Source organism: Vipera berus, assembly GCF_964194415.1.
Source record: "Vipera berus genome assembly, chromosome: 5".
In the NCBI taxonomy this organism is placed as follows: domain Eukaryota; kingdom Metazoa; phylum Chordata; class Lepidosauria; order Squamata; family Viperidae; genus Vipera; species Vipera berus.
The window spans coordinates 87523127-87549364 of NC_138207.1; the positions used below are offsets into that span (position 1 = coordinate 87523127).

At 41.6% G+C, this 26238-nt stretch overlaps 1 protein-coding gene across 2 annotated transcripts; it reads left to right on the forward strand.

Annotated features, from left to right (window-relative positions):
* Nucleotides 1–11407: 11407 nt before the first annotated feature.
* DNAJC12 (DnaJ heat shock protein family (Hsp40) member C12) lies at nt 11408–24837 on the forward strand (the record flags this gene model as incomplete). Of its 2 annotated transcripts, none has more annotated exons than XM_081328525.1 (5): nt 11408–11593; nt 14032–14110; nt 22551–22690; nt 24259–24457; nt 24610–24837. In XM_081328525.1, exons 1-5 carry the CDS (start codon nt 11516–11518, stop codon nt 24693–24695), a joined length of 582 nt encoding a protein of 193 aa, XP_081184651.1. In that variant the 5' UTR covers nt 11408–11515. The 2 variants fall into 2 exon arrangements, with proteins under 2 accessions (XP_081184651.1, XP_081184652.1); XM_081328526.1 differs by having other exon boundaries at nt 24601–24695.
* Nucleotides 24838–26238: the final 1401 nt, after the last annotated feature.

The window sequence follows — 26238 nt, forward strand, 5'->3', positions numbered from 1 at the left end:
CCTGAGTCCTTCGGGAGAAGGGCGGTATATAAATCAAATAAATAAATAAATAAATAAATAAATAAATAAATAAATAAATAAATAAATAAATAAATCCCTTGTAGAACTTTTAACGTACTGTAAAATGGAAAAAAAATGCACTTGTGATTTGTGGTTAGAAACCTGGATAATAGAAAAGAGTGACTTTTATTTTGTAATCACAGAGCAAAAGATGACTTTGTAATTGTCCTTATGTTTGCTGCAAAGAAAATCAGGAGCTTCTATTTCTTTTCCTTCTTTCTTTCTGCGCATTTGCCTTTTTTTTCCTTTCCTCCTTTCTGCTTTTTCTTGTTATTACTTTGTTGGTTTTTATGTTCCTTGCAAAACGTTCAATTAAATTTTGTTTTAAGAAAATTAGATCAGGGATTTGCAATGTTTTGCAATGTTTTGGCTTGATGGTCGTCTCTTGAGCAAGAAGGATTTCTGCTCAGTTTTATCATGTTTATGTGGTTAGGTTCTGCATGGTCTCCTTGTACAGGTAGTCCTCAAATTACAACTGTTTGTTTAGTGACCCAAGTTACAGTGCCACTGAAAAAAAGGGAGTTATGAAAGTTTTTCACAATTAAAATTGTTGAAGGAAAAGTCTTCATCAGGGTTCAGTCCAAGCCAGGAATAAACAACATGGCAACTGCTTTAGAAAGAAGGTTTCAGTTGCTTGAAGAGGAGAGCCAGACAGAAAGATGGCTCTGGAAGAAAAGAGTAAGAGACCACATGTTGTAGGGCAGGCCTTTTCAACCTTTTCACCCATTGTACCACTTTTAGGAGAAGGCACTATTCGAGTACCACCAGTCGCCCAGCAAGGTGTCAAAAACGTGACACCCCCACACACAAAAGGAGAAAAATGATAAAGTACAGATAGTCCTCGACTTACAACAATTCGCTTAGTGACTGTTCGAAGTTACAACAGCACTGGAAAAAGTGACTTATGACCATTTTTCAAACTGTTGCAGCATCCCCAGGGTCATGTGATTTACATTTGGATGCTTGGCAACTGATTCATACTTATGATGGTCACAGTGTCCCAGGGTCATGCGATCACCTTTTGCAACTTTTTGACAAGCGAAGTCAATGGCTGGGGGGGGGGGTAGCTCATCATTCAGGTTGCAGGGTGCCTGTGTGTGGGGAATCCATGGGTCTCTGGTGGAGGGGAGGTGGGACTGGGGTGGGTGCCCTCCTTCCCTCCCTCTCTCCCATTGTCCCTTCCTTCTTTCTTTCCTTCCTTTCTTCCCTCCTTCTTTGTCCCTTCCTTCCTTTCTTCCCTCCCTCCCACTGTCCAGCGCTACACCGCCCTGACCCCAGCCTGGAGAAAATCACGGCCCTCCCTGTGCGCACGCAGAGGCAGAGGAGAGTGCCACCTTTTTAGGACATGACAATATTCGAGTACCACCAGTGGCTTAGCAAGGTGTCCAAAACTGTATTAATCAAACAAAAACAGGAAAAAAGTGAACCAATTTACCACACTTTTAATGGGAAACTTGTGCCTGCTTCTCTGCCAGAGGTCGACCCCAAGGACTCTCGTTTGTGGAGTTCCTCAGGGGTCGGTCCTCTCGCCTCTTCTGTTCAACATCTATATGAAACCGCTGGGTGAGATCATTCGTGGTTTTGGAGTTGGGTATCATCAGTACGCCGATGATACCCAGCTTTTCATTTCGACCCCAAACCACCCCAGTGATGCCCTCGACGTGATGTCCCGTTGCCTGGAGGCGGTTTGGGTCTGGATGGGGAGGAACAGACTTCAGCTCAACCCTGACAAGACTGAGTGGCTGTGCATTCCGGCATCCAGGGATATTCAAAATATTCCATCTCTTTCTATGGGGGGTGAGCTTTTACCCCCCGTAGATAGGGCTCGCAACTTGGGAGTCCTCCTAGATTCACGGCTTACTCTGGAAGACCATATAGTGGCCGTGACTAGGGGGGCTTTCGCCCAGGTTCGCCTGGTGCGCCAGTTGCGGCCCTATCTAGACCGGGATGCCCTGTGTACGGTCACTCATGCGCTTGTGACCTCTCGTCTGGACTACTGCAATGCTCTTTACATGGGGCTTCCCTTGAAGACCACTCGGAGGCTCCAACTGGTACAGAATGCGGCTGCGAGAGTTGTCTTGGGAGTTTCCCGGTACTCCCATGTTACACCTTTGCTCCGTGAGCTACATTGGTTACCAGTTGTCTTCCGGGTGAGGTTCAAGGTTCTAGTTATGGTCTTTAAGTCCCTACATGGCATGGGTCCGGAGTACCTTGGGGACCACCTGCTGCCGGCGTCAACTTCCCTCCGCCCTGTGCGTTCCCACAGAGAGGGCCTCCTCAGGGTGCCTCCGGTCAGAGAATGTCGGCTGGCGGCCCCCAGGGGGAGGGCCTTCTCTGTGGGCGCTCCGGCCTTATGGAACCAGCTGCCGGTCGAGCTCCGGATGGCACCGGACCTTCGCTCCTTCCGACGCGGTCTGAAGACCCACTTATTCGAACAAGCTAGCCTGGCCTGATGGGGGGATTTTAGGGTTTTTAATTGGTTATTATATTGTATTGTTTTATTGGGTGATTATTTAATTCTCTCTTTAATTTTTGTATTTGTTATTTATATGTGCCCTGTACACCGCCCTGAGTCCCTCGGGAGAAGGGCGGTATATAAATTTAATAAATAAATAAATAAATAAATCTTTGCAGTCGTGGCTGGAGAGTGCTTACTGACAATTAAGTCAGATTCCAGCTGAAAGCAATTCCTTTTCTTAGTTTTTATACATGCTGAGGAAGAAAATGCCTTCTCACACAAGTATGTGGAACCAAATGGCAGTAAGGCTGCGATAGCCTTTCCCCCCACTTCCGGGTAGAGTTTTGCAGCTTGGCTCCAGAACTCAGTCAGTGTTTTTTCATTGAAAAGTTCCTTCAAACTGCGGTTTGATATCAATTCCAGAAGTGCCTCTTGCTCTGGAGAGAAAAGGTCAAGAGTTCTGAACATGGCCCATGATGAAGGGTGATGCAACCCAGCAGATTCTAGTATCACATCCTGTTGACACGAATGGAAAATGCAACGCAAACACTGTGTGCAATTTTTCCAAATGATTTTTGATGGCTGTTTCAATGCCCTCAGTGTCAACAATAGAATTTAGTTCAATAAACTCTGACACATCGGGAAATGAGGCAATATTCTTTTTTTTTTTACTTGTCCTATCCACAGGGAGATTTTTTTGTGGAAGGCACAAACTTTGTCTTCCATAAAAAAACACGTTATGACCGTGGCCCTGCAGTGACCGATTAAGTCATTTAGCTTTTTAAATATGTCAGCCAAATAAGCAAGGCAGGATATGCCAAAGTCATTTTCAAACTTTTCTGCTAGGGGTGATGACACATTTGTCAGGAACAGGTGCATTTCATCTCGTAGCTCGAATAATCTCGATAATGTTTCACCTCTTGACAACCAATGTACTTCTGTATGAAAGAGAAGAGTGCTGTGCTCGGAATCCAAATCCTTGCATAATTGCTGGAATAAACGTCCATTCAATGGCCGGCTTTTGATGAAATTTATTATTTTTGCAGCATCCACCAAAGTCTCATGTAACACAAGGCTCATCCCTTTAGCAGCAAGTGCATGTCTATGCAAGATGCAATGATTTGAAACAATGGAGCTGTTTCTTGCCTTAGCTCGTGCTGTCACCCCCGAAGCTCTTCCTGTAAGACAGACATGTCAAACACAAGGCCCGGGAGCCAGATCCGGCCCGTGAAGTGGTTTCATGTGGCCCGCGAAGCCATCCTGGAAACAGTGAGTGAACGGCCCCCACTGCCTTGGCCCTGGCCCAGAGACCCTCCTTCTGCCAGAGACCCTCAGATCTGTCCCACTTCTGCCTGGGCCCCCATAGGCACCCTTGATGCGAACGATGTAGAGCTGGCCATGCCCACCCAGTAGGCCATACACACTCTAGCCACGCCCACCCAGTAGGCCACGCCCAACCTGGCCATACCCACCCGGCCCCTTGAGGGCAACCGCAATGCTGATGCGGCCCTCAATGAAATTGAGTTTGACACCCCTGCTGTAAGAGCTGCTGCACCATCAGAACAAATTCCTACACACCAAGTCCATAATATTCCATATTCGGTGAAAAAATTGTCAATTATTGTGAATATTTCTTCCCCAGTCGTTCTGCCATGTAGTGGGTGGCAAAATAATACGTGTTCCAGTATATCGTCCGAATCAGGAACACGCACAAAGACAATTAATTGCGCCTTACCAGCAATGTCAGTGCTTTCATCCCATTGAAATGCAAATTTTTCTGCTGCTGTGATTTTTTCCACCACTTGTTGAATAACGTCTGTGGCCATATTTTGTATTCGCCTTTGGACGGTGTTATCAGAACATGGAATATGACGAATAGCAACAGTCATTTTTCCATCGAAGAGAATTGAGAAATTGGAATGGCAGAGGGAATCACGACTTCTTCCACGATAGCATGAGCCTTATTTCGTTTAGTTGCTATCAAGGACAATTGGTAAGATGCTTCCAGACATTTTTTGGAGACGATAGTGGACTTCACAAAAGCAGCACGGCATATTATAAATTCATCTCTCTTCTTCATAAAAAATGCTACTGGCTTTTCAGTGTGCTTTTTATGTTTGGTTGAAAAATGTCTCTGGAGCAAAGAAGGCTTCATGGAATGCTTGGATAATACTTCACTGCAGATAACACAAACAGGAAGCTGCTGATCACTCTCTTCCAGGAAATGAAATCCAAACTTCAAATAATCTTCACTGTATTTTTGATTTGGTGCCAGTTTTGATTTCTTCGGTCGTGGTTCCTTTGCTGAATCACTTTCCTTTTGCACTGATGAATGTATGAGGAATTTCTCCATATTAATATGCACCACTACCTTGATGGTCAGGTGGCTGGTCGGCTCCCACTGTCCCTTCCTTCCTTCCTTCCTTCCTTCCTTCCTTCCTTCCTTCCTTCCTTCCTTCCTTCCTTCCTTCCTTCCTTCCCTCCCTCCCTCCCTCCCTCCCTCCCTCCCTCCCTCCCTCTTTGTCCCTTCCTTTTGCAAGCAGGAAATCCTACACAGGAATTGCAGCCGGGGATTTCCACCCGCCCACACACTCTTTCCCTGGCTTGCCCGGCAACTGGGGTTTCCTCATTTATTTCCTTCCTTCCTTCCTTCCTTCCTTCCTTCCTTCCTTCCTTCCTTCCTTCCTTCCTTCCTTCCTTCCCTCTTTGTCCCTTCCTTCTTCCTGCCGGGAGCTCTCTGTGGACGGGAGCCCAACAGTGGAGGTCGGGGCGAGCCGTACAGAGTTGCCAGCTGATTGGTCACTCTGGATGCGGCCTGCCGGGCGCATAGTGTTGTGGAGAGCTCCCGGTGGGTCACCATGACGCCATGTGCCTGGTAGGCCACATCTGGGGCTGCTGATCAGCTGGTGACGCCATACAGCCGGCCCCAACCACCGCTGAACGGCTCCAGTGTTTTGGTGAAAACACTGCATTTTTACTTTTTAAAATTTATTTCTAGGTATTTGTTGGTTACTCTGCCTCCAGTGGCCAAAAATAATTTGACCAACTTTGCAGACAATACCATCCCGACTTGAAGGAAGTCCTGAAGCAGCCCAACCACTCCACCCCACCGAAACAGCAAGGGGGCGTCACTGCTCCCTCCCCTCCCCTGCCGATGCAGGTTCACCTCTTGTGCTTTTGGCATGGACTGCTACAGATATCCAAGATTTCAAGCAAACTTTCCCAGCCCCGCATGGAAACAGCGAAACCCAACAGGAAATTCTGAAGGCAAAGCAGGCACTTGGTCCCCACCCCCACCCTTCAGAGCACTTTCCTCTTCTCTCATATTTATTTTGGGGAATTAAGCTGCATCCTGGGGGAAGAAAGGCATCGATGGCAGCCATTGGATGTTCGGTGGGCTCCGGAGCCAAACCGGGAACAGTTCTTGTCCTCTCCCATTAGTTCTTTCCCCCCCAGCTACTTGTGATCAGCGGCAGGGAGCAGATGGTGAAAAGGGCGGTCAAGAGCGCCAGCAGGACCAACTGGCCCAGCTCCTCGGTGTGCCTCGAGGGTGTCTGGAAGGTGTGGCTGTGCCCTGCGGGTCAATCAGGTGGTTCTGCACAGGGGCTGCCGGTATGCCATCCGAGAGGCTCCTCATGCCCAGACAGTACTGCACATTGCTGCTGAAGCCCAGGAACGGCAGAGCGCAGAAGAGCACGCAGAGGACAGCAGCCGTGTTGGTGGGCAGCACAGGGATTTCTCCCCCCACACACACACACTCTTTCCCTTGCTTGCCCCGCATCTGCAAAGTTGGTCAAATTATTTTTGGTCACTGGAAATAAACAAGCACCTCGAAATAAAAAAAATGCTTCTCTAGTAAAAATGCAGCGTTTTCACCAAAACACTGGAGCTCGTTGGCGGAGGTCGGGGCCGGCCGTACGGGGCCATGAGGGGTATTGCAAGCTTGCGAGGGGGGGGGTTGAGTAGAAAAGAAGATGGAAGGCTGCAACAGAGAGAGAGAGAGAGAGAGAGAGAGAGAGAAGGGGGGAAAAGAAGGAGGGGGCAGTTGTGAGGTTGTCGCTCAGGGCCCCTACGCAAGCGGTCTCAAACACTTACCTGCCGAGGGAGTGGATGGCTCTGTCCCTTTCAGGCTCCCGTTTGCTTCTGAAGTAAGAAGAGGGGGGGGAAGGACGACACGGATCCCGCATAAGAAGAGTTCAATCTGGTTGCTGCACAATGAGTCCCTGGGGAGGGCGGGGACTCGCTCTGCGCCTGCGTTCTTCGTGCACTCTCGGTAGGGTTCCTTCAGGCTGCCACCAAGCAGCATGTTTTCTGGCAGCAAGTGAGCTGGGAAGGAGCAGAGTGTGGGGGGGAAGCAGGGGGGAGGAAGGTAACGCCACGTACCACCAGCCAGGTGCTCGCGTACCATCAGTGGTACGCATACCACCGGTTGAAAAGCCCTGTAGTAGGGAGTGGGTTTTTATACCCTCTTGGGCTTTAGTTTGGAGTTGTTTCCTGTTCCTGTTTGAGGCTTTGTATTTCCTGTGTCATGTACTTTGACCTGAGTCTGAGTGTGCCCTTTTGGCATCTGTGGGTTAATCCAATTATGTCTTGTCTTAGAGTGGGGTGTGGTATGTAGACTTTAGGTGTCTTTCTCTTCCTAAGCTTTTAGCTGGAGGGCTCCAACCTTCCAGAATGGATTATTTACATCTGCATTTCTACAGAGCTGGTTTCTGCTTGGGGGAGGGAGACTGGGGGCTATTAAGAAAAACTGGGCATGCTTTTCTACGTCTTTAAGATCCTTTGAGGAAATATAATATTCTGCCCTTTTAATATTTCCTTCTCGTGGGGGGGGGGTGACTTCCCACACAATCATTGCAGCATTCCCATAATCACATGATCAAAATTTGAGTGCTTGGCAACTGGCATATATTTATAAAAATTGCACTGTTTCAGGATCATATGATTACCATCTGTAACCTTTTCAGCTGCCTTCCAACAAACAAAGTCAATGCGGGAAGCTAGATTCACTTAATGACCATGTGGTGGAGCAGTGGGCTAATGCCTCCTTAAGTAACACCAGCTGCCTGCAATTAGTGCAGGTTCGAGTCCCACCAGGCTCAAGGTTGACTCAGCCTTCCATCCTTCCGAGGTAGGTAAAATGAGGACCCAGATTGTTGGGGGCAATAAGCTGACTTTGTAATAATGCTGCTGGGGGGGGGGCGAAAGCCCTAATAAGCAGGCATATACATAGAATGAAGGCTATTGCTAAACACATTGGTTTGTGCTTTAGATTGTAAGCCGCCCTGAGTCTTCGGAGAAGGGCGGGATATAAATGGGATTTTTTTAAAAAATGTGGCAAAATGAGCAAAACTCACTTAATGACTGTATTGCTGAGCAATGGAAATTTTGGGTTTAATTGTGGTCATAAGTCGAGGACTATCTGTATATCCCATGCAACTGAACACTGAGTGAGATCATTCAGATAGCGGAATAAAATGTCATCAGCATCAGATGATGAGAGGAAGCTCTTTGTTTGAGATATGAAGTTATGAAGAAATATTTATTTAATTTGTATCCTGTCTTTATTATTATTAATACAAAAAATAACTCAAGGCACTATCAGATCCAACATCTTCCTCTTCCTCTTTTCCCCACAATAACAACACTTTGAGAGGTTGGGCTGAGAGAGAGTGACTGGCCCAAAGTCACCTAGCTGGCTTTCATGGCTAAGGTGGGACTTGAAATGTTGTCTGGTTTCTAGCCTGATGCCTTAATCCAGGGGTCTTCAAACTTGGCCCTTTTATGACTTGTCGATTTCAACTCCCAGAATTCCTCTGGCTGATAAAAGGGCCAAGTTTGAAGACCCCTGCCTTAACCATTAAACCAAACTGACTCTCCCATCAGTCCTCGGGTGCATTAAATGCTTTTCACCCCTGTGCTAGCCATGGCCTGTCTTAAACATTGTTATAGTAGTTTGATGACTTCTTGATTAGATTACCTCAATCCACAAGATACCATAACAAGATTAGTGACTAGAATTGGGCAGTCCGTATTGCACGATCATCTCTGAGTTCCTTCAGTAGAAAGTGCTTGTAAGGACCCACTTCAATCTACATCTTAAGAAAACAGAACTCTTGGAAACAGTCTCTTCCAACAGGAATTTTTATTAAGAGAAATTGATAGTAGGCATGCTAGACAGGATCTGAGGGATCCCCCCCACCATTCAATGTTTTAAAGTGTTCCCAAGCAGCCCCCCACCCCGCACTTCTTCCGGGCGATTCAAACCGGCAGATTTCTAGGTGTTGACTCCAGGAAAAATAACATCAGTCCGGCTCCCTCCATACAATCATTCAATCCTCTCTCTACCCAGATCCCAGGTGTTGCATCTCCAACCCCCTTTTTCACTCACTGCTGGTAAAGAGGAGAGTTTCAGAGGGGCATAGGATGAAAGGTAGATGGCCACATTGTGATGGTTAGCAGACCTGAAGTGAATCAACAAAAGGTTACTTTGTAGTGAATAGAGGAAGTGAAAGTAGTAAAACCCCCATGCCTACCCCGCTCCTCCTTAGTAGTATGACGGAATCCAGGAGATAGTAAGAATTGGTTTTTATATCACAGAAGATAGATAGAAATGAAATATAACTGGATTCTGACAGTGCTGATATTAACTGGTCAAGCACTTTGGTTTACAGAGGAGATTACACAAAGTACCTGTGACCATAGCTTTTGGAGGAACAACCCTTTCTACAACTCAAGCTCATCTTCATCAGGTGGCCTCTCACGTACCTAGGAGCACACCTTTGTGGTCGTAGCCCCTCCCTCTGCCATGTCTCCCCAAGGTCTCTTTAAAAACTAATAAATCTCCTAAAAGGTAAAGGGTAAAGGTTCCCCCGCACATGCATGCTAGTCGTTTCCGACTCTAGGGGCTGGTGCTCATCTCCGTTTCAATGCCGAAGAGCCAGCGCTTGTCTGAGGACGTCTCCGTGGTCATGTGGCCGGCATGACTAGATGCCAAAGGCGCACGGAACGCTGTTACCTTCCCACCGCAGTGGTCCCTATTTTTCTACTTGCATTTTTACGTGCTTTCGAACTGCTAGGTTGGCAGAAGCTGGGACGAGTAACAGGCGCTCACTCTGCTACGCGGCACTCGCGATTCGACCCGCCAAACTGCCGACCTTCTGATCGACAAGCTCAGCGTCCTAACCCACTGAGCCACCGCGTCCCTTATAAATCTCCTAGTCTCTAACTAATAATTATTAGAACAACAACAACAATAATAATAATAATAATCTGATAATTATTACAATATTAGAATAATTATTATAATTATTAATTGGAAGTTCACTTCCCTCTATCCAGGACATAACATGCTGGCCCATGGTCCACAGTATTGTCTGGGACACTACACATTCTCTCCATGCCTGGTTTTATTTGTTACCTTCTGGGATGTAACATCTTTGTGAATGGGTATATATATAGTCTACAAATCTTAAAGTTGCCAGGGTTGGACACCGATGGTGTAAACCAGGGGTCCCCAACCCCTGGTCCGTGTAATGCCAGCAACCGGTCCCCACAAACAAGCAAAGCCCCATCCAAGGGATGCAGGCAGCACACAAAACCACGCCCCCTCCAGTCTGCAGAAAAACTTCTCTCCATGGAACTGGTCCCTGGTGCCCAAAAAGTTGGGGACTTCTGGTGTAAACAATACATTATTTTAAAAAAATGCATTAATTGTGTTTATGTGACCATAGAGGATTTTAGGTAACATGGTAGTTGCTGATTTTATTAATTGTGCATTTTTATCATTTTATTTTATTGCACGTTTGTTGTTCATTTTTCTACAGTGATAAAAAAAATCACAAAAAAGCAAATACATAAACTGGATCACTGAGCATTATGCATGTCATGCAATTACTGTGTTAATGGTACCACTTTGGTTCCATATGTGTGTTTGTAGCAAAATATTTCTACAAAGTTTTCACACCCTAGCTGGTATATAATCAAAAGTATTGGCTGCCCAGCTTACAGTGACTCTTTTTTCTCATTGATTTAGCTTTCTTTCATTATCTGAATTATTTGTACCCATTTAACTCCTAGACAATGAGTTAATTCCATTTACTCATCAACTTAACAGTGATTAAATTGGACTGCCTCAAGGTTCTCATTTTTACTTTAGGTGAATTTATTATAAAGGTTATATAAATGGGAAACAAGTAATGGGGTTCACACTGAGTTATGGTTTCTTTATTTGTAGTTTATTGAATAAATCACCACTGGTTGGTACATACCACAAGCAGAGTCTTAAATTATAGGTTACAGTTCACAAACTTCTGCTTTGGTGCTCTATAGGAACCAAGTCATTACCTCTTGGAACAATTCTTGTGTATTCAATTTAATAGCACAGTCATAAACATGTCAAAGTTGAGAGTTCCTACCTGGAAAATAAGAAATATTAAATTACAGAAGCTTTTGCAATGAGTGTGAAGCTAGAATTAGTGAAGAAAATCAAGATAATTAAATAAGTCATGAAAATTTCTTATCTTCCTAATAATAAATGCCTTGTATATTTATTGTATAAATATACAATAAATATTACTTTAGTTACAATGCATCATTGAAGAGAATACTTTATTCCAAATACAAATATGCCACATAAAATATATAATCATTCATATATACATAAAACCAACTTCAAAGATCCCCACCCCAATTAACTGAAAGATCTTGGAAATGAAAATCACAGCTGGATTACTTTTAACATGACATGGAAAACTACCTCTCCCATGAAGCTTTGCAGCTGTGGTTTGTCCTTTGTTTTCGCCAATAAAAGCAGGCTTATTCAAGGGGTGTAACTTCAGAGTCTCCCGTGACATTTGTTCTGTGTATAAAGCCAACAGTAGTTGAGCTTTAGCATCACTGTTACAACTGTGGATTCTCGTGTAAATATTTTAAATAAACCTTGGTTGTTTAGGCTTCCTGTTTCTTAGTAGTGAGAAAGCAGAGAGTGTAAAAAAAATGGATGCAATATTCAGCTGCAGGCTGGAGGATATGGAAGATTATTATAGCTTGCTGGGATGTGATGAATTATCTACCGTAAGAGAACTTTTAAATTTATATATTCTCTTTCCATCTTTGTCAATTGGTTGAATTGGAACTGTGTGTGTAAGACGAGTGTTTTGCTTTTCTATAATGTTCTCAAACCTGTATCATAGTAATCTGTTTAGTCTTTTTCTTTATCCATCTTTTTTTTTAATACTGCTGGAAAACTTTCTCTTGAATTCTGCGTTTATCTATATTAGCTGAAGCATTGTATCTTGTAAATAATGTAGTCTTCAAAGAAAACTTGGGGACTTCTAGAAAGCTATTCATAACACAACACAAGATCTTAAAGGGATGTTGTTTAGAAAATAATTGCTACGATGCTTAATAAGATTTACGCTGCGTAAGGGGGCAACACAGTAATTATCTGCTATTGTGAATCTTTCATAGGAGATGAATTGTGGGATATTTTAAGAATGTCTAAAATCTTGTACATTACTAAATGTTCACAGTTGATTATATGTGATCGACACTCTTCAGTTGTGAGCTAATAGGGCTCTGCTCTGCTGAAGGCTGATGGTCACAAAATTTGACAGCAGTTGTAAAATTTGTTGGCAGTGGTTTTTCCAATGAAATAGTAATGATCAGGGCCTGAAACATGTTTTTTTAAATGTTACCTTTTATGATGCAACTCTAGAGCACTCCTTTATATCAAGTCGTCCTACCATTGCTCCTCTCAGTGACTAGCCAGACTGAATTTCAGATTGCTGATGCCAAAAATTGAACCTAAAATGTTTAATCAGCTGTTCTACTACTGAGCAATGACCCTTTTTTTTAAAGATGCCACTTGCTGTATAGATGGAAATACCTGTTTACTTGAACAAATGTGTAATAATCCCTTGTAGTGAAAATATGTGATTTTTGGAGTGGAGTAGTATGTAGTAATGTTTTATGTTTTAAAATGTTGTGCTGCTTGTACTTTGCCCACTATTCATTTTATGATCTTGTAAACATTGAAAAGCTTGCTGATGGAAGTGGTTAAGAAGAATGTAATTTTAGTGATTCTAGTAAAAATATTTTTCAGTTGACTTAAACAGCAACCAGGTATTATGAGAGATTTTGACTGTCAAAAATGTGTGATCTCAACTGTGGGTTTTGAATTAAGGTTTCTAGATTTCCAGCTCCGATAATGGGGTAGCCAAAAAATTGCCTCTTTTATTGGCTTTTCAGCTGATTATTTTAATTGTTAAAAAGTCAATAATTGAGGAGGTATCCATTTGTTTCTTGTAAGTCTAGAAAGGTATTTCAAATGTTTGCTAAATTCATTTATTTTTATATTTTTAATATAAATAATAATTGATTTGGCCAGGAAGAATGTTAAACTGAAACTACTTGAACTACCTTACTTTCCACAAATACGAGTATATAAGACCCCAGATGCTAATCAAAGATTTGATTTTAATTAATTTACACAAGAGTATCATCAGGTTTTGCAAGATGAGAAAATGTGAAAATTTTCTGAAAACAGAACAATACAGTGTACTTTTGTTATTTTCAATATGGCAATTTATCGTTTATATTAAAACTAATAAAATACAGTATAATGAAAGAGATTGTAAGACGTAACCTATGGATCCACATTTTTAATATTACATTTAAGTGGTGATCTGCTACTGCATATCCTATTTTAGGCAGCACATTTTTTATTGGGAATTCTGATCTTCACTCAAACCTTTGAGTTAAAATGAAGAGTGTGTCAACTCTAAACTGAGTTCCTTATTTTACTAGGTAATGAGGATTTTAGCTCCAGTATTTAGCATAGAGACAATTATATTAGTCCTCCTCAACTTAATGCTCTCTAATCTGTTGGGAGTGGAGGTTTTGAGACTTGCAAATTCCATACATCTGAAGAGAACTACACTGGGGAATGCTGCATTGCTGAATATGTGAACTTTGCATAGGAATAGATAAAGATATACAACTGGGACCAGCATCTCTGTTGCTAAGCCAGGTGATTGACAGGTTAGTTCTGCCCAGTTTTATAACTTTTTTGCCATGGTTGTTAAGCAAATCATTTCAGTTGTTAAATGACTCACACAGTCGTGACTTTGTTGGAAGCTGGCTGGGAAGGTTGCAAAACGGTAATAACTTGAATTTTGAACATGAGACTGTGGGGATGTTGTGACCATCATAAGTACGAGGACCGATCCTAAGTTACTTTTTCCAGTGCCGTAATTATAAACAGCCATTAAATGATTGGTTGTAAGTTGAGGACTACCTGTAAATAATTTCCTAAACTTAAATAGGTAAATTTCTGTGGTCATAGAAGTCCATAACTTCACACATATAATGATATGCTAATATCTTGCTTTCTCGCCTTCCCTTGCATGCAGCGAGGATGTGAGCAGTTCTAAAAGATGCTCAGAAAAAGAAAAACATTAAAAAGAAGTTGGACTCAACTTTCATGAATGGTTTTTGCTGTTTTTGCATAGGTTGAACAAATCGTAGCAGAGTTTAAAGTTAGAGCTCTTGAATGCCATCCGGACAAGCATCCTGGAAACCCTCAGGCTGGTATGTCTTTCTCACTTTCTTTCTGTAAACCACCATGAGGCGGATGTGGATGCTCTTGGGCAAAGCATTCTCAGTAGCACCCAGTGAACCAGAAAATGGGAGTGACCTTCAAATGTGTAGTTCTCTCATCGTGAAGATTTGGGTATCCTGTCTAAAATAAAGTTAGCCATCTGGTTAATCAGCTGTTTAATTGCAAGTGTTCACATCTTAGATCCTGCTAGGCTGTGGCCTAGTCTATTTGTTTTATGTGATGCCTTTCCAATATATTGCTTCAGCATTTATACAGCAGTGAATCTGGAAAGGGACTAGAGATGCTTGGTTCTCTAGCCGAGTTTTTTTTATAATATATATTTAATTGGGAGTTACAAAAATTGCTTATCTGTTTTTGGAACCTTGCTCTTTATTTAAATAAATAGGTGTCAAAGTTTTGAGGCACACCAGGTCAGGAAACAGATACCACAAGGACAACTGCACTTCTGTTGTTACGGGGGTATAAAGGATTCTTGAAAGACCTATGGTGTTTCTTCTCTCTCTCTCCCCCCCCCCCCAACTCCTTCTAATAAAGAGAATCCAGGCAGGGAAATCCTGAGTTACTTTCTTGCATATTCCCATTTTCCAAGACTACAGTCATGTTTTACCAGTGGTTGCTGTATATTTTCTCCAAGGCCATTTCCATCCTCTTCTATAGCAGGAAAGATCCCTCTGAAGAAGCCCTTCTACACATAAGCTCAGCTTCCCGATATGTGGAAGATGGTCTTCTCCCAGGTCTGGGAAAACTCCACTCAGGGAAGTGCATTTGGTTTCCGCTCTCCCACAGTTTAGGAAAATAGCAAATATGACTCTTTTGTTAACTTTAAAGCCTTGATTTTAATATCTTGTTTATAATTTGCATTTTAACTCTTTAAATTGGCGTGGATAAATAAGAGCTAGGGAAAATACTGCATATTAATTAAAATGAATAGCGTGCATGCTTCCTTTAAATAAGGACTCAGAACAGAACAGAAATTCAATAAACTATAAATGCATAAGTTCTCGTTGGGGGTAAAAGCACATATGCAGATACCTTATTCCAAATCAAAGTTAGCAAAGTAGCAATTTGGAGAAACAGGAAAAGACTTTTTAACTCATTGCATCAGTATATATTTATCCTTCAAGCAACATATGTAACAAAAAAAAATCAAAGCTGGACCTCAGATGTGTGTGGGTGCTGCTTGCACTATGGCTATTGTTTATATGATAAATTGTGGTAGAATCACCTTTATTTTTCCATATATTTTCATGTAAAGCTGGGAATGATTCAAAGGAGAGGAGGAGTTTCCTTGTTGATCCCCTTCCTTGAGGCTCTGGATGAATATCTAATCAAGATGACTAGAGTTATGACTCTGCTTGGATCTGGATTAATGCTGGGCTACCAATATTAGGCTAAAGGGCCCTTCCCTGCTTGCGCTTAACCACAGCACAAATCCAGCTTAGTTTTCACGATGTTGCTTTCATCTAATCCTTAGGCTGCCAATGTGAGGGGCCTAAGCCCTCTTTAAGTATATAAGCACCTTTGTCCAACAACAGCCCCAGCCAGATGCATAAATTTCATTGGAGGGAAATTAGGGGGCTACAGAAGCAAGATCAGCAACAGAGAAAGCACATTTCCTGTTAGTATAGTTTTCAACTGACTCAAGGCTGGCTGGAGAGCACTTGAGAGACACTGGGGTGATTGTGTTGGGTTCACCTAGCACCTAATTGGTGATATGTGCAAAGGGCTTCCTCTTTCTGCTTGTTTATTAATATAAAAGCTTGGGAAGGGGGCTATTTTCAGCAGTGAAAAACCACTGAAGCACATGCCTGCTGTCAATTTGATCCCAAGTGACTCACACATCTTGAGCCCCAAGAGATCTACTGGCAACACAATAAAGAGCCTATCCTGCCCATTAATCTCAATGAATTTCTTTTAAAGCTATTCCTCTTTTTTTAAAAAAAAATAATTGTTTCTCCATTAACAAAAATCAATCAGATTCACAAGACTGTCTCTCAAAGGTGTTTTTTTTCTTCTTCAAAAGGCAACTGGACCGTGGATGTGTGGATAGATAAGAGCTAGGGAAAATACTGCGTATTAATTAAAGTGAACAGTGTGCGTGCTTCCTCAAAAAAGCCCCATCAAATAATTTATGATTCCTGTGCGCGTCACAAAATTTGCATCACTAAAAAGAAAAGCTACCCCTTTCCTTTTGTCTGCATTACTTCCTGCAGAAGAGCTTTGAGAAGGGGGAAATGATAAGAAGCAGTTGAATCGGAAAAGCCATCTCTGCAATGTTTGTATCTGTCAGCCCTTGTTAGCACTTGAATTTCACCTATTTCCAAACAAATATCCATTTTAGTCAACCTGCATAAATCAAGGATCATTGTCGGTGCCACGGAACAGAAAGGCGACTCATAGCTAAAACACATATTTTCATAATCTTTAGAGATACTATTTCTGTTACCAGGAGGACAAGGAAGATTTAAATCCTCTAGTAGAGAGAAAATAGAACTCACCACCATAATGCAAACCAGCAGATTGGTAAAATGGGGCAGAAACAATCAACTTCCACTCAATTGTTTAGATATCCTCCTCCTCCTCCTCCTCCTCCTCATCATCATCATCATCCCAGTGAGGCACTACGTTGATGTAGTTGTGGGGCTTGTGTACTCTGAGAAAGATGAGAGCTATGCCAGAGGTTCAACCATACTGGACAGGTCTCATCAGAGGAGACAGACAGAGTGTCTCTCCCATAAAAAATATGGTGAGATGTAAATTTCAGAATGCCATACCGACTCGGATGTCGCCTGGGTTAATAAGGTCCGTGCTAGATGTTGGGAGTTCCTGGATATCTGGTGAAAAATGGGTTACAGGACTCAGGACTGTTGGCTGAGCAACCAGGGCCAGCAGCTGCAGAACTACTGGAAGAAAAGGTGTTTACCCATCACAAATACACAGTGATTGAAAACAAAGAAATAATGATCTGTTATTATAGATCAAGTCCAACAAGAAGAGGATATCTAAAACGAATGCACTAGTTCTGGAAAGAACAACATCCAGAATCAGAAATAACAGAACAGAGACCAGCAGATCAACACCAATTTATAATACGGAATAAAGTATTCACAGAAACAGAACTGGATGAACTGCAAAGGTTTACCCAGGGCAAGGAAATCAAAGCCTTGCCAGAAGTAATTCAGAATGTAGAGGCAAGCCAGGGGGAATTGGCAGTGAAGGAATCCAGCAGAGATATACAAGAGATATACATTTGGAAACCAGGCACCTCTTCCTCAGGAAGAACAAAGCCCTCTAACTAAAGAAATAAAAGAACTGAAACAAAAAATAACTGAGCATCTAAAACAGCACAAAAACAACAGAATAAGGCTGCCTGCATTGAAGCTTGTTCCAAAGAAACAGCTAGCACAAACATTAAAAGATGCAAATACTGCAATATCAAGTATAAGCACCAATTCACTGCAAGAAACAAACCAACTAATGTACAGCACAGCTGCAGTTATAACTGAATACCTGGAATGCAAAATCAACAAAGAAGAAAAACAAACAAACAGTGCACCACAAAAATGGAAGGTTAGACTAGAAAATAAGATCAGCAAGTTAAGATCACATGCAAGCAAGCTAGAACATATGAATGAAAAGAAACTGAAGAACAAGAAGACCAAAGAATACTTAATCAAGAAATACCACTTACTGTAGGAACAAAGAAGATCAAGGAAGCACTGGAAATAATAAAGCAGCAAATAACAGCTATAGCCAGGAAAATCAATAGATATGAAGCTCGAATTGCAAATTATAGGCAGAACCTCCAAATTCAATCCAATCAGAAGCATTTCTATCAAATCCATCAATGGAGAAACTGCAATGAATCAGTCAGTACCTGACAAAGAAGAAACAGTGCAGTTCTGGAAACAGATATGGGATAACCCAATGAAACACAACAAGGATGCAGCTTGGTTAAAAGAGGTGGATACAAATAAAACAGAAGTTGAAATGAAAGAACTAGTAATAACAACAAAAATGGTAGAAAAAAAGAGCAAGGAAGATCAAAAATTGGTCAGCACCAGGTGACGATGAACTGCAAGGGTTTTGGTTGAAACATCTAATTGTTACATACCCACTCATTGCCAAGCAGTTCAACAATATACTACAAGGAGGAGAAATTGAAAAGTGGCTAACAACTGGGAAAACCTACCTAATAATGAAAAATCCAGCCAAAGGGGCAACACCAGGCAACTACAGGCCAATTACCTGCTTACCAACAACTTTCAAATTGCTAACTGGCATGGTAGCTGATGTAGTACAACAGCATCTAGTTGAAAACAATCTCTTTCCATCCGAGCAGAAAGGAAACCGTCCCAATAGCAGAGGAACAAAAGAACAACTCCTAATAGAAAAAATGATCTTGGAAAACTGCAAGAAAAGGAAGACCAACCCGAATGTGACATGGATTAACTACAAAAAGGCATTTGACTCTCTGCCACATGACTGGATAATCAAGTGCCTAGAAATAACAGGAGTCAGTAGAAACATCAGAAAATTTGTGCAAAGATTGATGGCACAATGGAAGACACAGTTGCAGGTCAATGGTGAAAGACTGGGAGAGGTTAATATCAAGAGAGGAATATTTCAAGGAGATTCATTATCAACACTACTATTTATTATTGCACTGTTTCCTCTGTCAACAATACTGAATAACTCAGGACATGGCTATCAAACATCAAAAACATCTGCCAGACTATCCCACCTCCTTTACATGGATGATCTGAAGCTGTTTGGAAAAACACCTGAAATAGAATAGCTGCTGAACACTGTCTGTATATGTAGCCAAGCTATTGCAATGGAGTTTGGCTTGGACAAATGTGCCACACTTACTCTCAAACAAGGAAAAATAGTGAAAACTGAAGGAATAAAGATGCCCCACAAAAATAACATTGAGTCTGGATGAGGAAGATTACTACAAATACTTGGGTATCCTTAAAGCTGACAACATCAAGCACACTGAAGTCAAGAAAAAGATTAGAGGTGAATACATCAAGAGAGTGAAGAAGATTTTAAAGTCCAAACTCAATGGAGGAAATACCGTGAAGGCAATCAACACCTGGGCAATTCCAGTCATTAGATACACAGCTGGAATAGTGGACTGGACTCAAGCAGAACTAAAAGCAATGGATAGGAAGACCAGAAAAATAATGACAATGAATCATGCCTTTCATCCATGCAGTGACATTGAAAGACTTTATCTACCAAGGCAAATAGGTGGACATGGAATGCTGCAAGTACATCAGATGGTTGAAGAAATAAAAATGACTTTGGAAGAATATCTGAAGGACAATGATGAAGATGCACTGAAATTAGTATATCAGGAAGGCTTACTGACAACTGGAGAGACCAAACTGGCCTACAAGAAAGACCAAATGAAGAACAGAATAGAGGCATGGGAAGACAAAGCACTATATGGCCAGTACATTAAAAAAAATAGCTGGGAAAGCAGATAATAACAAGACCTGGCAATGGCTAAGAGCAGGAAAGTTGCAGAAAGAGACCGAGAGACTAATTCTGGCTGCACAAGACCAAGCCTTAAGGACAAATGCATACAAAGTCAAAATTGAGAAGACAGCAAAAGACAGTAAATGCTGCCTATGCAAAGAAGCTGAAGAAACAGTGGACCACCTGGTAAGCTGCTGCAAAAAGATTGCACAGACTTACAAGCAGCGGCATGACAAAGTAGCAACAATGGTGCATTGGAAGATCTGCAAGAAATATCATTTGCCTGTAAGCAAGAACTGGTGGGATCATAAAATACAGAAAGTCATAGAAAATGATAAAATTAAATTGCTCTGGGACTTCAGAATTCAAACAGACAAGCACTTGCAACATAACACCCTGGACTTAACAATTGTCAATCAGAAAGACAACAAAGTCTGGATAGTGGACATGGCAGTGCCTGGAGACAGCAGAATAGACGAGAAAGAACTGGATAAGATAACAAAATACAAACACCTACAAATAGAAATAGAAAGACTGTGGCAAAGGAAAGCAACATAACACCCTGGACTTAACAATTGTCAATCAGAAAGACAACAAAGTCTGGATAGTGGACATGGCAGTGCCTAGAGACAGCAGAATAGACGAGAAAGAACTGGATAAGATAACAAAATACAAACACCTACAAATAGAAATAGAAAGACTGTGGCAAAGGAAAGCAAGGGTAGTACCAATAGTAATAGGCGCCTTGGGTGCAATCCCAAAACAACTGGAGCAGCACTTGAACACCATTGGCATTGACAAATTCACCATTAGTCAATTGCAAAAGGCGGCCTTACTAGGAACTGCTTCCATCCTACGACGATATCTATAATACCATCAAACACCCACATCTGCCTATCCCAGGTCCTTGGTAAGACAAAAATGCCAAATCCAGTCTGAATATCTGGCTGATTGTGCAATGATCAATAATAATAGTAATAATAAAGTTGGAAGGGACCTTGGAGGTCTTCTAATCCAATCCACTGCTCAGGCAGGAGACCCTCTATCATTTCAGGCAAATGGCTGTCCAGTCTCTTCTTAAAAACCTCCAGTGTTGGAGCATTCACAGCTTCTGGAGGCAGGTTGTTCCACTGGTTAATTGTTCTAACTGTCAGGAAGTTTCTCCTTAGTTCTAGGTTGCTTCTCTCTTTGGTTAGTTTCCATCCATTGCTTCTTGTCTGCCTTCAGGTGCTTTGGAGAACAGCTTGACTCTCTCTTCTTTGTGGCAAACTGCTATCATGTCACCCTTTGTCCTTCTCTTCATTAGACTAAACATTCCCAATTTCAGCAACCGTTTCTTATGTATTTTTTTTAAGTCTCCAGTCCCCTAATCATCTTTGTTTCTCTTCTCTGCACTCTTACCAGAATCTCAACATCTTTTTTACATCATGGTGACCAAAACTGGATGCAGTATTCCAAGTGTGGTCTTACCAAGGCATTGTAAAGTGGTATTAACACTTCAAGTGATCTTGAATCTATCCCTCTGTTAATGCAGCCTGACATGTGAGAGGTTTTGTTTTCTTCTTTGCCCCAGGTAGAAAATCGTCATGAGTGGATCTTACCTGGGCAAGAATCTTGCAACATCTTGTGGCAAACTATTTTCCAAAGAGTCCTCTTAGGCCTGGCACTAAGGCTATGATAACTTTGTAGTGAGTTTTATTTCATCATAAACATACAGAAAGTTTTGCTGCAGGCTCAGACGCAGCCAGTGTGCACCACTTCGGCAGAACTGGTAGCTAATTTGTTGTTGCCCAGGCGCAGAATGGACTTGCGGAAGCGGCATCCACACAGAGAACCGGTTGTTCACATATTTGAATACCACCACTGCTCAGAGGGACGCGGTGGCTCAGTGGGTTAGGACGCTGAGCTTGTCGATCAGATGGTCGGCAGTTTGGCGGCTCGAATCCCGAGTGCCGTGTAACAGAGTGAGCGCCTGTTACTCGTCCCAGCTTCTGCCAACCTAGCAGTTCGAAAGCACGTAAAAATGCAAGTAGAAAAATAGGGACCACTACGGTGGGAAGGTAACAGCGTTCCGTGGGCCTTTGACATCTAGTCATGCTGGCCACATGACCACGGAGACGTCCTTGGACAAGCGCTGGCTCTTCAGCTTTGAAACGGAGATGAGCACCAGCCCCTAGAGTTGGAAATGACTAGCACACATGTGCGGGGGAACCTTTACCTTTACCTTTACTGCCTTGTGTTTAAAGCACAAGGCATACCTTGGTTTTTATCCACCAGGGACCTGTTGTCAAATGGGGGGGATTTGGGTTTGAGTCATAATAAAAACATCTATTTGCTAAAAATAACTTAGATAAAATTGTGTATACTTGCATAGACTTCCTGGAGGAAATGACTGTTGGCATCTGCCACTAATGCTGATAGTATATTATCTTCAATTCAGAGACTGAACCTCCGTATGTTAATTATGAGGGATCACCAAACAAAGAACAGTTGTTACCCTGATCTGTTTACTGACTTTCCAGAGAAAACCTGTTGGCAATGATGAGAACAGATTGCTCAATTAAGGGCATTATCAGAGGCTGCATCTAATCTCTCAGAGAAAGTGACTGGCCCAAAGATACCCAGCTGGTTTCATGCCTAAGGCATTTTGTTGTTGTGTGCATAATGGCATAAGTCAAAAGTAGTATGCCATTGATCAGACCAGAGGTATCTAACCTTGGCAACTCTGAAGACTTGTGGGCTTCAGTTCCCAGAATTCCCATGCTGGCTGGGGAATTCTGGGAGCTGAAGTCCACAAGTCTTAAAGCCGCCAAGGTTGGACACCCCTGGATCAGGTTCCTACAAAAAAAAATCTAACTATATGCTAGAAAAGATCTATGAATGCTTTCCTCCATAAAATGTCCTTCCGTTTCTGTTTTATAGTGGAGAATTTTCAGAAGTTGCAGCGTGCCAAAGAGATTCTTTCTAATGAAGACAGCCGGGCCCGTTATGACTACTGGCGAAGGAGCAAAATTGCTATCCCATTCCAGCAGTGGGAAACCCTGAGCAACTCGATGAAAACAGTTAGTTTTGTCTTGTGCAGCCACGTGTCTCAGAGAAATGAACTGTTATACCCATTTGTGGGAGGAAAGCTATCTCCTGGGTGGCAAAGTTATGGGGTTTGTCTTGTGCTACTCTGCAAACTGCACTGGGTCCTCCTAGTTTTCTTGGTACAACTCAAGAAGCTGATTATCACTTCTAATATTTTGCCTGGCATAGGATCAGTTTATTTGTGGAACCACTTGTGGAACCACTTGTGGAACTCTATCTGCCTGTCTCCTATGCCCCAACAAGGAGAGCATTCTCTGTCATGCTTCCCACCTGATAGAACTCCTCTCTGACATACAGTTGGCCCTGATCCAGCAGATCTTTAAAAAGGTGATCTAGACCTGTCTTTTTCTGGAGGCCTTTAGGTCAAGATGAATTTCCAATATGAGGAGTTATAGTCAAAGATGGGATTCAGCCCGTTCGCACCACTTAGATGCCCTGATGATGTTACCTAGTTTGCTAATGAAACATCTGCAGGAAAACAACCAGGTCAGGGAGCAGCAAGGACCCCACAGTTCAATCCAGAGCTGGAGATATTGTCTTCTATCAAGAGAATATCTATCAATATTCTATCAAGGTATTTTGCACTACAGCCTCAATAATCTGTTGACCATGATGTCTGAGCCTTACGGGAACTGTAATTGAAAAGATCAGAATCTGGTTATCCTTAGTGTAGGCCAGGGGTTGGCAACCTCGGCTTTTTTAAGACTCATGGACTTCAACTCCCAGAATTCCTGAGTCAGCAATGCTGACTCAGGAATTCTGGGAGTTGAAGTCCATGAGTCATAAAAGAGCCGTGGTTGCCTACCCCTGGTATAGGCTGATTGGCAGAAACTCTTCAGGATCTGTGTGGTGTCCTTTTAAGACTTCCTGTGAGGCCAGATGGATGGGGCCTTCTGCTTGTGTGAAGGCATAGACTCCACCACGACTGTATGACTCTTCTTTCCCAACAGAGGAACAATTCTGTGTGCAAAAGGGGTTGTTGACTTTGCGACAAACCTATGAGGCAAAACTGACCTGTGATAGTAAAAATACTCCTTCCCTCAATTTGAAAACTAAGAATAACTTGTCCTTAACTAAGCTCTGTTTGAGCCAAGCCACTATCTCTACCACTGTCAGTTGATTTGGTCAAGTAAATAAAATACATTATTAACAGTTCCCTTGAGCATCTATTTATAATTCTTTATCTGCAAACACACACAGAGATACACACAGATACACAACATTCATTCCTCAAAGTACCACTGGAAATTACCAATATCATCATCCTAATCATCTGTTTTAGTCATTGACCAACAGCATTTACATTTAACACTAAAATTAAAGCCATTCCTTTGTGTCAGTTGTCAAATCTACTTACAGTGCTATAAAAGAATAACTAAAATTTAAGGTGCTGGCAGAAATATAAATACATATAATATCATTAAGTTAATCCACAATATGATCCTGAAACTTTTCTGCTCATTCACTGCTTGTTTTGTTGCTAGATCCTTATTTTGGCAACCAATATATATATATATATATATATATTTTCTTGTTCTAGTCAATGCATTGGGCTGTCAGAGACAAAAAAGAGCCAATGTTGGATGCTCCTGATTCAAATCATAATGATAAGATGGCTGATCATTGTTCGCTGAAGACAGAAATCAACAGGGATGATTTATTCCAAGATAGAAAGGAAATGGAGGATTTTCAAATCTTTGATGGGAAACCAGTGTCACCAAGGAGCCCAGATTCGCCAGGTAAATATGGATATAGCATGTTCTTCAATGTAGGACACCACCACCATCACAAAGCCCTTGCAAAATGTAATTGTATGCACATATCCCCTTAACCATCACACTTTTTCTAGTCTTATAAATAATTCATTTTCTTTTCATTACGTGATTTTCAGATCCAAATTGCTGGCACCTGCGTTTCCGTTGGTCGGGTGACACTCCTTCTGAACTTCTGCGGAAATTTAGAAATTATGAAATATGAAGCAGAACATCAAATATGTATGAAGGATGAAACATGTTGAATGTGTTTTTCACTGTTTCAATATTTTGTATGTGTTTATTAAAGAGCGGCTGCTTGTATGTATATATACTATATGTTAGAGATGTGCCTACTTTGAAAAGGTTTCAAAAGAGGTCCTTCAGAACATGCTTCAGAACGCATGCAATGTATGCAAGGAAACCATGCAGCTGTCCATCTTTTTTCAGGTGAACTAGAGAAAAGATGTGGTTGTTTTAAAACTTGCATTTGGATTTGGAACCTTAAAGCATTTTTCAAACTTGGATGCCTAGAAAAAAAAAGCAGGCTGCTGTAATGATTAGCAGAGAGGTGCTGCGTTCATGCAATGTTTGAAGCACCAATTTCGGAACTATTTTTGAAATTTGTGCAGCTTCAGAAATAGGTATATCTTGTGCAGTTATATATAGTGTTTTAAATTTTGTAATATTCTTCTTCTATAAATTATAATGTAAAACATAGTTTCTGAACTAGATACATTCCTTGCATGGATAATATGTTGGTGCATTTAATCTTGTTTCCAAAACTGTATCCTTAACGAAATCTCTTTCCTATAAATGTAGAACCATTAAGAAAATTATCTGCAGTCACCTTAACATTCTGTATTTCTAACATATTTCCAGCTATGTTTCCGTATCCTATGGAAATGAATTCACAGATTTTAGCTCCTCAGCTCTGTCATTCCCATCTCCTAAAAGCCTGCTGGACTTATAAATGCCTTCTTTTTTTCTTGCTTTATCCTCTTGTTTGGGAAACCTTCCAAATTATATAGGTAATTCTATCTCCATATCATTCTTCAAAGTCCACTTTTTCTAAGAAACATTTCATCTAACTCTTTACATCCTTCTAACTCAGCAAAACTGCATACTTATCTTGCTATTCTTAATATTCAGGGTCAAAATACATACCACGTTAGAGTTACATGTATTTTTTACTATACATAAAAGTATCGATAAGCTTGAGGTTCTCCAGTGCTAATCAGGGCTTTGCCACATGGAATACAGTCTACAGAACAATAAAGTTTGGAAGGGACCTTAGAGGTCTTCTAATCCACCCCCTGCTCAAGCAAGAGTCCCTTCAGACAAATGGCTGTCCGGTTTCTTTTTAAAAGCTTCCAGTGATGGAGCACTCACAACTTCTGAAAATGGAAACGAACGGAATGAAATGAAAATGGACAAAGAGGCTAACATGTCTGGATCTTCTGCACCTCATGGTGATTTTAATAAAAAGAGAATTATGCTGAAAGCTTTGCTGTTGAACACATTTTTGTGTCATGTTACATTTTCCTTTCTTCTGTCTCTTGGTTCCCTCACTGCCAACATTTAGGAAATAATTCATGGATGTGACTTGCCTTTTTTTAAAAAAAATGATACTTTATAAATATTATGTATTTGGATGTCACTAAATAAATAATATATAAACAAAAGCATATCCCATTTCAGAAAGTGAAGAATTACTAATCTTGTACAGAATCAACTCTGATTTGGGGTGAAGTTTACATATGTTTCAC